General features: G+C 37.9%; 1 protein-coding gene across 2 annotated transcripts in view; it reads left to right on the top strand.

The window, feature by feature from the left end:
* Positions 1-16,134, top strand: part of STXBP1 (syntaxin binding protein 1) — a 223,420-nt gene that overhangs the window by 166,065 nt on the left and 41,221 nt on the right. For both annotated transcript variants that reach the window (XM_085611824.1, XM_085611832.1), the window contains exons 12-13: positions 715-783; positions 15,773-15,853. In XM_085611824.1, coding sequence (XP_085467950.1) covers positions 715-783; positions 15,773-15,853 — 150 coding nt within the window. The remainder of the gene's footprint in view (positions 1-714; positions 784-15,772; positions 15,854-16,134) is intronic.

Here is a 16,134-nt window from a genome sequence, read left to right on the forward strand (position 1 = left end):
TGGTGGAAACCCTGCAGTTCCCCTACTATTAAATGAGGGAGTAGACTTGCACATCTGTCCATAATTATTAGGTGCCTAAATTCCTACTTATATTGTCTAATTCTTATTAGGACCACTATAGGTTTTAAATCCGTTTGCCTTGGTTAGTCATATTTTGTGCAAATGAATGGAACATGCTTATTTATTTACTCAGACCGTTGATCACTTGGGCATAAGTTGGCAGATTTCATCTTTGACCAATACAAAATGACATTACTGTGATTTTTACATCTGCCAGAGGTGATGCTCATAGAAAATTCTACATTCTTCTTCAATTAGTATGAAGATTGAGGCTATGCCCTGTTTTCAGTTGTGAGCCTGTTTTCTGGGTGTTGTCTTGTTTCACCTTCACTGCAGTGTTTCAAAATCCAACCTCACTAAGCTGACACTTTGGTGGGTTAGAGTAAGATAGTATACACATTTATTATTCCTGATACTTATAGGTATAACAAAAGCTGCAGGTAAAATGATCAACATGTAGACTGAAGTTTGGATGACAGAGGATATTGTTAGCCTTTAGGAGTATTTTTGTATCCTTTTTGAGTAAATACAGTACGTAGGCTTTACCTTTACACTAAAGTATTTCTCTTGGATGGGTTATAGGACCTACAGATGACTATAAGGTCATAATGTGTTTTGTTTCAGTGTGTAAAAATGAATCTTCATCTTTTGTAGCAAACCACTATGAGAGACTTGTCGCAGATGTTAAAGAAGATGCCCCAGTACCAGAAGGAACTCAGCAAGGTATGTCAGAACTTTTATTTTAGATTGGAATACAGAAAGTAGATTTATGTGGCAAATAGGTTTATGTGTGATCACAGTGGAATGCTCACAGTTCATAAAACAGATAAGCATGACAACTCCATAAATCATAATCTCGTAAAAAAGTAATCTCTCGGTAGATATTTTCACAAATTGAATTGAAAGATATACTTAAATATCTTCAAATTTAATTTGAATTTTAAAAATTGTATTTTATTTTCCTTATGCGTTCTCTGAGAGTTCAATAAAATAATGTATCACCTAACAGATTGTGACAGACCAAAGGAAAAGAAGACATGTCTCAAATTTCCCTACAATAAAAATGTTTTGTAATTTGTGAAAGATCGTATGTATTTCCCTTTTAAATATTTTGATTGACTTCATTATTTACTGAGTTGCTTCCCGAATTAGATAGATTCCAATAACACAGAATTCATGCCCTATATTTTGCACAATATTCAGTCAATACTCAACTTTAAAATGTACACTTGAGAAAACTGATTGATTGTATATTAATGTTAATGAAAAGACTCATAATACCTAACATTTATTTGTGTAAAAGGCACAACTGTCAAATTAAAATGTTGCTAGTTTATTTGGGGAAAAAGGACATATCTGCTGAGAGAATTGGATATACGCCATGATAAATTTGTTTTTTCTTGTATTTCACTGTACAATAAATGTTGAAATTGCAGGCACCAGATTGCAATGCAAGCTAACAAATTAAAGGAAAAATGCCACGAGCTTTTTAAAGATTTCCAAAGGCTCAAGTGGTAAAAACTACACCTAATACTAAAACACAAAAGTCCTGTGAAAAGATAACCAACCCCAAATAAATAAGAGCTGCGGTTTCCTCAAGGAATATAAACACATCTACCCTAAAATAGTCTTGATTACCACAATGAAGTACTTTTCACATATTGTAGAAATAGACTGAGTTTGTAAATACAGATATATGTTCTACATATGAAATATATAAATAGACAAGCCTTATAATTTAACAGACTCCGGGAAGAAAATTACCACCTAATATAGGCATTTATTGACTTCCTCGTTAGAGAACTAAACTGTCAAGATATTATGTGATATTCGATTAGAACTGAGTATGTATTTCTCAATATAAGGTCCGACTGGCTTTGGGAGTAGAAGAAGCGGTATATATACAAATATATATATATGAGTCCAACAAACTGTCCCTGCAGGAGGAGCACTGAATAGCTGGTGCCGGCGGCGGGGTAAGGACAACCTCGCAAATGTATCAAAAAGCAAGCTTTGAAAAAACAAAGACGCCGCACTCTTCCTGAATATTTGAAGTTAGAGTTTTATTTTCTCTTCACCTACGCGTTTCGAACTATGGCAGTTCTTGGTCACGGTAGTATACATGAGTCCCTTTTCACTTTCGATATTTATACCAATTCACCACTATTACCATAAATGAGGCATTATGGGTATGGTAGTTTGTTATACAAAACATGTATAAATTACATTTAGGATTTGCGTCGAGTCTGAGTGACTATGTGGGCACTGATGTCATGATATAATTAAGGGTCCAAAATTGCATATCACTATGTTCTATGCATTAGGTTGACACTTAGAAACACTTCAAGTAAGTGTCTAAGTTTTGCGTTTAGTCGCAATTTATATACACGAATCCTACGTGTATGTTGTCAACAAACAAGTACTTACGATCTGATATTAGGACGCAAATCCTAAATGTAATTTATACATTTTTTGTATAACAAACTACCATACCCATAATGCCTCATTGCTGGTAATAGTGGTGAATTGGTATAAATATCGAAAGTGAAAAGGGACTCATGTATACTACCGTGACCAAGAACTGCCATAGTTCGAAACGCGTAGGTGAAGAGAAAATAAAACTCTAACTTCAAATATTCAGGAAGAGTGCGGCGTCTTTGTTTTTTCAAAGCTTGCTTTTTGATACATTTGCGAGGTTGTCCTTACCCCGCCGCTGGCACCAGCTATTCAGTGCTCCTCCTGCAGGGACAGTTTGTTGGACTCATTTTTGATTACGGGGGAGAGCCCAGCACGTACACGGACTGCTACGGACTGCTACGGTGAAAAACGATTCGTTCATGTGCCGCGATCTGCATACTGGCAGAGAACGAACTCTCAATGAAAGGAATCATTGCCAGCACTACAGAGGACTTCGGCACAAAGGAATAACGAAGAATGAAGCCTAGCAAAACCGGACACAACAAGCAGATAATCACCTTCAAGGGGCAACTGGTAGAGCGCCGGCGTGGGGCGTCGGAGGACACTATCACGTCCGGGAGTCTCCCAGGTAAGCTTGAATGCGTGACCCCTCTGTTATAATCCATTGCCCATGCTGTAGCGAGTGTGTTTGCTTGCCATAATTACTTAAAATTACGGAGCAAAAAACTAATGCGTTAAATACACACTATCCTGATTGAAGCAGTTATTATTGACAAAAACATCAGCTGGGGTGTGATAACACATCCTAAACTCTTCACAAACAGTAGCATAAGGAACTTTCACTCAACAGCCACAGTTAATTGGACAAAAATAGATTTTCACTGAACTAATTGCATTCAAGTAATCAATTGACTCAAGATTAATATAATATGGAACAGAGGGCAGCCAAACGAATGGAGAAAGCTGAAAGTATGTTCACCAAACAAGCACCTACCACCTCAACATCAAATACGAAAACAACTGAGCCAAATACAGCCACAATGTCATTGAAACAATTATTTTTACAAATGGAAAAACTGCTTAGAAAAGAAATTTCACGTAGTTGGGAGATAATCACACTGGAAAAATACGTGGAAGTGGGAAGAGTGCCCAGAGGATTACGCATATTCACCCTTCCTAACCATCCTGACACTAGCCCTGAAATGCTTGATGAATGGGGGAAAAATAACATGGACTGTTCACGCACAATGATGCTCATCATTATTAAGTATGCCAAAAAGAATGTTGAGGAACTGCACATCAAAATAGATGAGATTGAGCAACAGATTAAAACACAAGGGCAAGAGGAAGAAAGCATTAAGAAGCTACGGATGCAAATGGATAAAAATCTGGTAAACATGAATGTGAAATCCAAAAAGAAAACAAAGAAAATTTAGAAGAGATGAGTGCGATTATGAGAATGGAACCATTTTCACATTTGCTAAAAGATTTGAAATTCTAAAACAACAAACAGAAAGTAAAAAACCAAATGTGCCAGAATCCCCTTATACTACGCCAAGTGAAACAGAATCAGATCTAAGTGAAGGAGAACAGCAATCAACAGTTACCAGGAAGTTTTCTTTTTTAGAAGAAATGAAATTGCTGTATCAGAACCAACAAAATCCGAAAATAAGGGGAAGGGGACAAGGCAGAGGACGCACAAGGGGACGAGGAAGGAGTCAATTTGGAAAATCAAACCACGGCGAAAAACAAGAAGAAGCAGAAAAACAAAGATACCATTTACGAAACCAAACAGTGATAAGGAAATAAACAAATCTATAAAAACAGATCCCAACTTAATCAACTTGTCAAATTACAACCTGACGCAAGCAGAACGTACATTATTGAATAAAGGCTTAACATTCTGCCCTGAAAGACATCAAGATGCAGTCGAAACCCGAATTGACATGTACAAGTACATTCGCAAATTAAAATTAAAAAAATTCTTTGCAGAAATACCTCCAAAACATAAAGATTGTGAAATGGAGACAAGCTCAAATTCAACTGCACCACAAGAAGGATATATTATTGCCGAAACATTGGCTCTAAGGACTGCATATGATCTTGCCCATGAAATCACTGAGTCTGAAATAACAGACATACAAGCATTAGAAGAAATGGGCATAAATACAGACAATCATCCACGAACTGAATTTAAGAATAAATCAAAATTCTGTCCATCACTACATCCAGGAAACCGAATTGACACATTCCAAGATCTAGTTGTGGCAGAGCTAGAAGCCTTGGAAAACACAATCAACTCCAAAAAGGAAAATCTGTCCCCAGAAGAGCGTCAAGCACTACAAGCATTAAGAACCAACAATGCGATAGAAATAAAGCCTGCGGATAAGGGCGGAAATATTGTTATCCTCGACAGACAAGCATACATAGAGGAAGCAAACCGTCAATTGAAAAACGAAAACAACTATACACTTTTAACCTCCAATCCCATTCCAATGATGACTAGAGACATACACAATCGACTAAATGAGTGGTATGAAGATGGCCTACTGAGCGCAGAAGAAAAGAACTTTCTAACGGTAACTAATCCTGTAACACCCACGATATACTTCTTACCTAAAGTCCATAAAACTCTGCACAAACCTCCAGGTCGACCTATAATTTCCAGCTGTGGATCATTATATGAGAAGATAGCGGACTATGTTGACCATTTCCTGATACCAATTGTTCCAACCCTAAACTCATACATCAGAGATACTGGTGACTTTCTGAGAATTTTAATGGAAACAGAATGGCAACCTGACTACTTATTGGCAACAATTGATGTTGTCTCGTTATATACATCTATTGATCATGAGATAGGTTTGACAGCCACAGCATACTTCCTGAAACAAAGACCTATTGGGGAACTGCAACACACTAACATGTTGATGGAAATGATCCAACTTTGCCTAAGAAATAATGTATTCCTATTTGACAAACAAATGTACTCTCAAAAGTGCGGTACAGCCATGGGAGTTTCCTTTTCTCCAAGCTATGCGAATCTCACCATGGGTTGGTGGGAGAGACACATAGCTTGGAGGGAGGAAAATGACCCATATACTGCGGATGTAGTACTATGGCTACGCTTCATTGACGACCTCTTCCTATTATGGAGGGGGAAGAAAGAAAAACTGGTGGAGTTCATCACAATATTGAATCAAAATGAGGTAGGCCTAAAATTCACTTTCAATATACAAGCAACTGAGATTGAGTTTCTGGACACAAAAATCTACATTAAATCCAACAAGATTCATTCAACAGTTTTTAGGAAGAAAACATCTACTAACAGTGTCCTGCATGGATCTAGCTTTCATCCACAATCCTTGAAGCAAAGCATTCCGTATGGTGAATTCCTACGGATGAAAAGGAATTGTTCTGAGCCAGAAGAGATGGAGAGAAAGTTTCTGGACACTAAACAAAGATTTGCCTCACGAGGATACAAACACAGCGATATTACACGTGGAGAAAAGAAAGCCAGACAAATAACAAGAGCTCAGACTCTCACTGTAAGAAAGAGAGATGCAGTAACCACTGAAGAAAGACCACGCCTAATTTTGACATACTCAAAGGAAAGTTACAAAATTCAAAAAATCCTATTGAAATATTGGAACGTCATCAAGAAGGATCCAGATATTGGACCCACAATTGGGAGTCAACCATTAATATCATACAGGAAGGCACCGTCACTTCAAGACACATTGGTGAATAGCCACTTTGAAAACAGAACAACCAAGACTTGGCTTGAATCAAGACAACAAGGATTTGCAAAATGCATGACATGCAAAGCGTGTAAAATAGGCAGAAATCTAAAATCCATCAAAGACTCACGAGATCGAACATTTGTAATTCAAAACAAGATTACTTGTGAAACCCAATTTGTAGTCTACTTGATTGAATGTTTCTGTGGGAAAAGATATATTGGGTCCACAATCTGCCCACTGAAAAAGCGCATTTTAGAACACATACGCGCAATCCAAAACAATGACATGACATATGCAATGACAAAACACCTACAGAGTCACACTGGTAAAACTTGGCAAGATATCAAGTACTCAGGCATTGCATGCATTAAAGAACATGAAAGAGGTGGTAACAGGACTCAAAAATTGAGACGACTAGAATCAAAACTAATAATCCGTTTCAAAACCAGAATCCCTGGAGGATTGAACGGAGATGATGAACTTTACGTACACTTATAAGAACTTTAAGTACAATTGGTGATATATTTCAGACTAAAAACTTTACCAAAACAGTTTCTTTGCAACATATTAGAATTGATAGAGCGATATTTGAATGTACATTTGGTCACTAAGACTGTTATTTTTGTATATAGAAATGGATTGCTGTCGTTGTCCGGAACGCTGTGTGGTCATTTTTTGTCATAAAAAGGTAAATAGAGGTATATAGGGCACTCAGCCACAATATCAGATCGTAAGTACTTGTTTGTTGACAACATACACGTAGGATTTGTGTATATAAATTGCGACTAAACGCAAAACTTAGACACTTACTTGAAGTGTTTCTAAGTGTCAACCTAATGCATAGAACATAGTGATATGCAATTTTGGACCCTTAATTATATCATGACATCAGTGCCCACATAGTCACTCAGACTCGACGCAAATCCTAAATGTAATTTATAAATTTTTTGTATAACAAACTACCATACCCATAATGCCTCATTGCTGGTAATAGTGGTGAATTGGTATAAATATCGAAAGTGAAAAGGGACTCATGTATACTACCGTGACCAAGAACTGCCATAGTTCGAAACGCGTAGGTGAAGAGAAAATAAAACTCTAACTTCAAATATTCAGGAAGAGTGCGGCGTCTTTGTTTTTTCAAAGCTTGCTTTTTGAAATAGATATATATATATATATATATATATATATATATATATATATATATACATATATATATTCACTTAAAAAACCATAGGTTTCACACATGTTATAGTTAGCTGGACATTTCACTCGTAACAAACCAATGAAATTCCCCCGTTATAGTTACTGCAGGCAACTATAACTCACGCGACCGCAATCCTCTGCTGATGACGTCAGATATTACATCACTGTATTTAGACACTTATTTACCCATGTCTTCTTCCATTAATCTTTAGCTATACATATATTACAAATATTTATTTTTCAGAAAGACACATATGTCATCAGTGATGTAATATCTGACGTCATCAGCAGAGGATTGCGGTCGCGTGAGTTATAGTTGCCTGCAGTAACTATAACGGGGGAATTTCATTGGTTTTTTACGAGTGAAATGTCCAGCTAACTATAACATGTGTGAAACCTATGGTTTTTTAAGTGAATTTGCCATGTTTTTTAAATGCTAATTCGTAACTATGACGTGTGTGAAACCTATGGTTTTTTTCAGTGAATTTGTACGTTTTTTTAAATGCTAAGTTATGTTTTGTATTTTTTTTCAGGTTTTACACCGTGCGCGCACCGTGCTCTGTGGACACACGGTGCGCTTCGCGCACCGAGCGCCCACGGTTCGCAGTGCGCGCATTTAAAAAAAAAAAAAAACATTTTTTTTTCCCTTGGGGGTCCTTCTGTGACCCCCTGACCAAGGCTAGGGGGTCAGGAACTGTCCACTCTGCCCCCTTTTCACGTTCTCCACCTTTGTTTTTCACCCCCTCAGACTGCGAGAGACAAAATGGCGGCCGACACTTCCTGGTTTCGACCGATTCGAATGTTTACCGACATCTAACAACCAATCAGAATTGCGCTCGCGCACGGCAGGGTGCGCGCACCGTGCGCGCACGGTGCGCGCGTATAGATATTGATATGCTTTTAAATGCTATTTTCTCAGGAAATACTGAACAGATTTACCCCAGAGCTGCAAAAGGCACTTCCTTGACCTTATGGCTACCTCTCTGCCAAATTCCACGTAATTCTGTTCAGCCGTTCGGGCTGTAGCTGCGTCTAAAAGTCCTATGGAAAAATGCATGGGGAAAACGCGTTTTGGGACCCCCCCTTTTTCTCGGCGCCCGCTTGACGAATCACCCCGAGACTTTCAGGGTAGGAGCTGAACGGAGTGCCCCATTAGTTTTGAAAATTTCGTGAGGATTCGTCAACCGGCGCCAAAGTTATTCAAAATAGAATTTTAAGATTTCCTATGGAAACTAGGTTGTAACTATAACTATCTACTGGCGACCGCCAGTAGATTATATATATATATATATATATATATATATATATATATATATATATATATATATATATCCAAAGACCGCTGGTGCAACAGGAAAACGAAATGCAACGGAATCCAAATTCACAGGCGGACACGGACCTTTGTTAAAGTGCTGAGTTTATTCGGTTAGGCTGTCGTCATAACGTTTCGGCTCGGCAGAGCCTTGATCACATGACAACGTGAGTTTAAAATAAGATCCAATAAATAGCAGCCACCATGGGTTCAAAGTGCAAAATCATAGACACATGACTTCCGGTATAGAAGACATAGAAAAAACACTGAATGTGTTATGACAATAAATGGCAATGTAAACAACATGTCTAAAAAATACATATATATATATACTGATGCCGGGACAATCCCAATTCATGTGCAAAATTCGCTGATTTATAGAAAAGTAAAACAATAAATAAATAAATAAGTAAGTTAATAAAAACAAACCCTCTATTTACAATATGAATCATTTATACATCAATTCATGGCTTAAATGCCTAGAAATATAATAGTATAGTCCATGGGCCATAATTGATTAAAAGGCCTACATAGTTCAATGTAGCTAATGCAACGAAATATACTAAATGTATGTGTATATTAATAATGGCATAAATGCCTGTTGCACCTAACAATCAATCATAAAGATCATCATATTCACATCCAAAACAGCAAAAAGTAAAAAAAGGCATGATCCTGGCTTCAAATAATTAAAGACATGTACATCACTTCTGAGGTTCCATGTGTCTGATATAGAACTTATGGTGTATATCTGTGCTAAACTTGGATCAAAAAATATGTGCCAAATATGTGCAAAGAATAATGAATGAACAAGGAAAAAAGGGGGGGAATAGAAACCAAACTGTCCTGCTGCGTCAAGCAACGAGACAAATCAGGACATCAAAGGTCTACAGATCATGAAACTACATCATTATTGCCCTTGGAGTGAATAAAGGAGAAAAAAGGAGAAAAAAACCCGATATGGAAGATGTGATATAACATCAGAAATGGATAATCATAGAAACTGGGATATAGAATCACATGAGGTAGGCAAAAAAAGGGGGATATAAAGTGACCAACTGCAAATGAATCCCGAGGGGCAACTATACCAAACTTCCACATAAAATGGGGAAGTCCTTAATGACTGAAATTACAGTTAAGGGTTGGTATTAGCCTACAGTTATGGTAACCTTTATACTGGTGTGTTTCTAGATCATGGTACCCAATCTCATATCATGGTAAACATGTGTACAAATCCTCCGTTAAATTCAAACCTTTCGGATGTTTAGTATCAAGACGTAGGATGTATTGTGTTTCCAGTTTGCGGAGTCTTGTCTCTCTATTACCACCTCTTCTACTGGCTAAGACAGCATCAATGACGAAGTAACTGAGTAATCGATTGTCACTTTGGTGGTACTCCCTGAAGTGTCTGGCCACTGGGTATGTGTTGTCATGGTTAGCTATGGCCCTGAGATGCTGGAGGATTCGCTTATGCACAGCTAGTTTCGTGCTGCCTACATAGCGCAGTGAGCATGGACAAGATAACACATATACCGCAAATTCTGTTTTGCAGGTGAGTAACTTGCTAATCTGATGTTGGGTGTTGCTGAAACCATCCCGGTATGATTTCATGTTTACCCCTTGGAGGCATGATTTACAAGTTTTACACTTGTAAAATCCTGTGTTAGATGCTAGCCAGGTAGTTTTCTCAATAGCTTCAGGATTTGTGTCAACAAGTATATCCCTCATAGAGGGGGCTCTACTGAACGTAAGAGAGGGACGCAATGGCAAAAAGGCACCTATGACCGGGTCATTTAGTACAATGGGCCAGTTACGATTGATGATTTTACAAAGGTCCCTATGTTGTCTGCTGTACCCAGTGATAATTCTAAAAGTATTGTTTGCCTCATTGGGAGTAACAGCTACATTAGCAACAGTAGTGGTTTGACTATGGGTGTAGGGTCTTAAAAGGTCCTCCCTTGAGTGTTGCATAGATTTAACTATCGCACTCTCTATGACTTTTCTAGAGTATCCTCTTACCAAAAATCTAGCACTGCTTGAAAGCTGCGCAGCAGTTAAATCAAAGTTGTTGCTACACACCCTTCTAATGCGTAACATTTCGCCATAGGGGATGCTTGCTATTAGGTGGGCTGGGTGTGAGCTTCTGGCATGAAGGAGCGTGTTGCCAGCTGTTCTCTTGCGGTACAGTCTCGTTTCCAATCTTTCATTGTGGACATATACCTCAGTATCCAAGAATGTTACTGATGTCTGGCTCATGTTTGCAGTGAAGGCTAGATTGTGATCATTGATGTTGATGTTTTCTAAAAAGCCTAATGCTTGATTCTCATCACCTCGCCAGACAATGAATAGATCATCAATAAACCTGTACCATGCTACCACATGCTCATCCAACTCTTTCTTGAAATTTACCCTGAGGACCAGTTCTTCCCAAGCCCCCATGAAGAGACAAGCATAACTCGGTGAAAAACTGGCCCCCATAGCAACTCCCTGAAGTTGGCGATACATCAAGTTGTTGAACATAAAAACATTGTTGGTCAGGCAGTATTGTAGCATTTGTAGGAGCATATTGTTGTGTTCATTTTCATATTCATCCCTCTGATTTAAATAATGGGAGACGGCCCTGAGACCAATGTCATGTTTGATGCTCGTGTATAGGGCCGTGACATCCAAGGCAAGCATCCAATAATCTTTCTTCCACTTGATATGTTGTATCTTACAAAGGAAATCCCCTGTGTCCTGGATATATGAGGGAAGCTTGATGACAAAAGGCTGAAGAAAAAAATCAATGTAAATAGAGGTTTTCTCCAACAACCCCCCTCTGGCTGAAATAATGGGTCTACCAGGGGGTTTGGTGATGTCTTTGTGGACCTTCGGTATGAAATAGATCACAGGTATCATGGGATTATCAACTTTGAGGAACTTAAGTTCAGGTTCAGATAAAAGTCTCTTATTCTTCCACTTCATGAGTTTGGAATAGTAATCCTGTGCCATCATTTTAAGATCACTTGCGTTGGTTCTTATGTAGCATTGTCTATCATTAAGTTGAGCATATGCTTCTTTGTCATAAAATGTTCTTTCCATGAGGACAATATTGCCGCCTTTGTCACTTTGTCGAACCACGATGTTTTTATTGGTACTGAGTTTTTTCATGAGCTGATTGTATTCAAAAGTTTGCCTGTCATATTTTTTCCTTTGTGTAACAGTTTTTTTATAAAGTTTTTTTACTTGACAGACAGTATTCTCGTGAAATATATCGATTGAATCTCGTGGCATGATGGGATTGAAGACAGATGGCGGTTTAAAGGATGTTCTCGCTGGCTCACTGCTTGTTTGGTTATAAGCGTAACCAGATCCTTCTGTTTCCCATAGTTCTAATAGTTCTGCAGTTTGTGATAAATCACAGGAGCTGTTGTTGCCAGAGGGCTGGGTATTTGGCACGGTGGTATCGTCAGGTTTCTTGAGAGCAAAGTGTTTACGTAGCTTTAACTTTCTAACAGCTTTGTATATGTCACATCTCGTGTTGGCATAATTCATGTTTGCTTGGGGGACAAATGAAAGGCCCAGCCTGAGAATGTTTTCTTCCGTTTCAGTAATTTCAAACGTGCTGAGGTTAATGATGGTCTTGTCATTAGTATCGACGTTTATTCCTTTGTCAACCATCGGCCCCTGCCCCTCCTTCTGTTTGGATACGTTGCGCCTCTTCCTCGCCCTCTGCCTGCACCTGCATTTGTAGTTGGTGAGCTTTCTCCGTGTTGCTTTAGGGTCCGAGGTCTGAGCGTTTGAAGTCTCTCCCTGCTTAAAAAACTGATTTCCTTGCCAGGGGACGGTTTACTGCTCTGTCTGGGATGTGTCACATCACGCATTTCAGTTTCTGACTCAGTACCTGCCCCTGAGCTCACCTCCGACACCGACGAATCAATTTCATTGGCTTTACTGGTGTTTCTCCACTTGGATTTGCTTACATTGTCAGGATTCCTCAAGCTGTCGAACTTCTTTGAAAACGTGAAGATCTGGCCGAGATCATAGTCATTTCTGTCCCTTTGAAATTTGTAGGCCTTTCTTTCCATGATTCTTGCCTCTTCCTTTTTTAGACGCGTATTCATTTCATTTGTTAGTTTATCCTTTTCTTCTTTAGTGCCAAGGGTCTCAAGCTGCTCGTGCAGGGAAGCCACTTCCGAAAGTATATATATATATATATAATATATGTGTGTGTAAATATAAATATATATATATATATGTGTGTAAATATATATGTGTGTAAATCTGTATATATGTGTGTGTATATGTATGTATGTGTATATCTATATCTATATATCTATCTGATAAATCAAAATAGCAAACCATTTTTCATTAGAAATTATGCAACCTGTAGAATTAGAGGTAATAATTTGCTATTAAGATTATAAATCCCCCTAGATATAATATGAGAGACAACATCCAGTAATGTAGAACACATTTACCCACATAATGTAAAAGTTAGAATCAATAGACAATGTATCTTGCATAATAGAAATCAGATTAGCCACACTTGTAATGCTCTGATACCTCCGGGTCTAGCCAGCGCTATATAATTTTTAAAAAAAAATAAATCTTATTTATTTTATAAACATAGGATGTATGAAAAAATCACATCAAACAGATGCCTTAAAAAGCTAAAAATATCCGTAACACAATACACAAGATATCATGAGTAAGGCTCAAAGTTCTCCATATTTACTGATTTATACAGATAAATACAGACAGAATACAGTGTTTGCTATCTGTATTTTTTTTAAAGGCAGAAAAATACAGAAAATTGAACTTCTTGTGAGTGACTCTATGCTGTCCTTAATGATTTCTGAGCCAACAGTTGACCAGCTAGACATCACGGAGAGTAAAGAAAAACAGCATTACATTTCCTGAAATATAGGCATATGTTAATACAAATTTGTATTTAATACTAATATTACCCCTGAGTGTAATGTTTTGTTTTATTTGGCTGTTTAATTAGCTAAACGTCACAGGTATGATTGAGTGCATGTTCATCAGCTAAATAAATGCTGAATTATACCATTTTACATCTCCATTTATTCTCAAAGCACAAAATAAATGTTGAAAAATACCAATAAAATGGCCAAAAAAGAAATATGGATGAATACAGACGGAAATGTTAAAAAAATAAAGACCATACATCCGGAAGCCCTAATCATGAGTAAAATGTATATGCTCTTCTTAAATCTTACAAATTACTTGGTTAAAGATATGTTTCGTAATACCATTTCAGACATTGCAGGGAGCAAACATGCATCCTCTATAATACTCTGTTAGGCCCCTGAATAAATTCATAATTTCACTATATAGATGAAAGTATGTGTTCACTTATTATTTTAGTAATAATTCTCCAGTATACATTTGGGCTGCTTTGCATATCCCATCATCATTCCATCACTTATATTTGTTATGTCACAAGTTGAAAACCCTTCATATGAACAATTCACCCTCAGTAAGCTGTTAAAGGAATATTTGCTGAATTAAAAGAAGCATCAGTGTAGAAAGTATCATAGATGAAACGCTTATCAATGTCAACCTTGCCATTCTTGAGTTCTTGTTTTACGCACAGAGAAACTCTAAAGTGTCTTATTAAGAGATTTTACAAAGGCACATTTACTGATTTTGTTAAGGTCCCAAGTAAGGCAAGAAAAATGGGTAGTTGAATAACAGTCAGACTATGGAGGTTACAATGAAGGCTCCAACATTAATGAGCTAGCAGTCTGAACTTTATATGCTGTTATCCCCAAAGAAGCAAATTTTAGCCAATATTTGTTGTCTTTTGTGACCACAATACTAAGGGCCAAATGCATCAAGCGTTTTCCCGTTCGCAAACGGGCGGATTCGCAGAATTGCAAAATAAGGAATCACAGTTTTTGCCATTACCTATTTCGCAAATGCATTTAGAGAATCACAATTTCTCTAATTGCAATGCAGGAAGCGCTCTTCAAATTACGACCCTGCTTTAAGGAATCGCAATTTACCACCAAATTGCAAAGCCTTAGAAAAATGCACAATTTTGCTTTTTTTCAAGTGCCATGTGGCCCACCTGTGCACACATGCATATTTCAGGGGTGCAACAGGGTGTCCTTTTGGCACCCTTGCACCCTTGAAATTGCATGCTCAATTTGCGAGTACCTATTGGGTACTCGCAAATTGTGCATGCAATTCCCATACAAATGAATTTCGAGTCGCAATTAAGGAATGCCTAGGAATCGCAATTTGATTTGCAAAACCTACATACATTGCATTTTGCGAGTCCATAATAGCGAATCAGTAAAATTTGCTATTAAGGACTCTGGCCCTAAATCATTGGAACAGCCCCAACACTTTTGTTGATGAAATTGAGGATTCTATTGTCCCTCTTTGTGTATGTGGAATCTATGATTGTGACAAACTTGCAGGGTTTTAGTCAATGTTAATTTGATGAAAATTGCTATAGACCAGAGGCAACACGTGATGGTGATCCAATCATATAGGTAGAATTGAACTTTATTAAAAACCTTCTAAAGTTTTCCTTGGGTTGCTCCAGATCACTTATGCAACTCATCCTGAATCAAACTCATTCAAGTGCACCAGGAAAAGATTACCTTTGAGTATCCCAGACCTAGTAGCTTCCCACCCCCAGAGTTAATGGTACTGGGAGTACCTCTAGCTCTCATGGTGCAGAGATGATGAGTATTCTGGTTGGAACACTGAGATTCCACTGAGAAATGGGGAATTCTCGGTTGAATCTGTAAATATGCAAAAGCTTTGGACTGTGCTGTTTCTTTGGACCTGATAATTCTGATGTGCTCTGTAATGCCTAGTAGCAGGCCAATGAAAAGAATGGTTCACTTATAATGAGGTCCTATGTTGGAAGCTGAAACCGGAGTCTAAATGTCTGCATATTTTGATTGTTCATACATATTGATTTATATTGATGCATGGATCCATGAGCTTGATGCCTACTGCCAGCGAAACATATCCTATATGACATGTTTTTTTTCTTTGTGTTCTTCCGCAGTATTCAACTCACTTGCACCTGGCCGAGGACTGCATGAAGCACTACCAAGGGACAGTGGATAAACTGTGCCGGGTGGAACAGGTAGGTCTGTTCAACAACATTCATTGTGAAAGTCAGTTGGTGTCAGACCAGAAGTCACCAACTGTAGCACTGGATCAAATTTTGCTATTCACAGGGCACATATTTTACTGGCAATGCAAAAATTTAAAATATTTGTGTGAATACAGAAAAAATATCTTTTGGCATACAGTTTACAAATATTTTTTTCAGAGGGCAAAATGAGCCATTCAATCAACATCTTGCTAATAAGAATTGAGCGCTTCTTATCTTCAAAGATTTGGGGTCTCATTTGGGGTTTAGCA

Source organism: Triturus cristatus, chromosome 1_2, assembly GCF_964204655.1.
Source record: "Triturus cristatus chromosome 1_2, aTriCri1.1, whole genome shotgun sequence".
Taxonomy (NCBI): domain Eukaryota; kingdom Metazoa; phylum Chordata; class Amphibia; order Caudata; family Salamandridae; genus Triturus; species Triturus cristatus.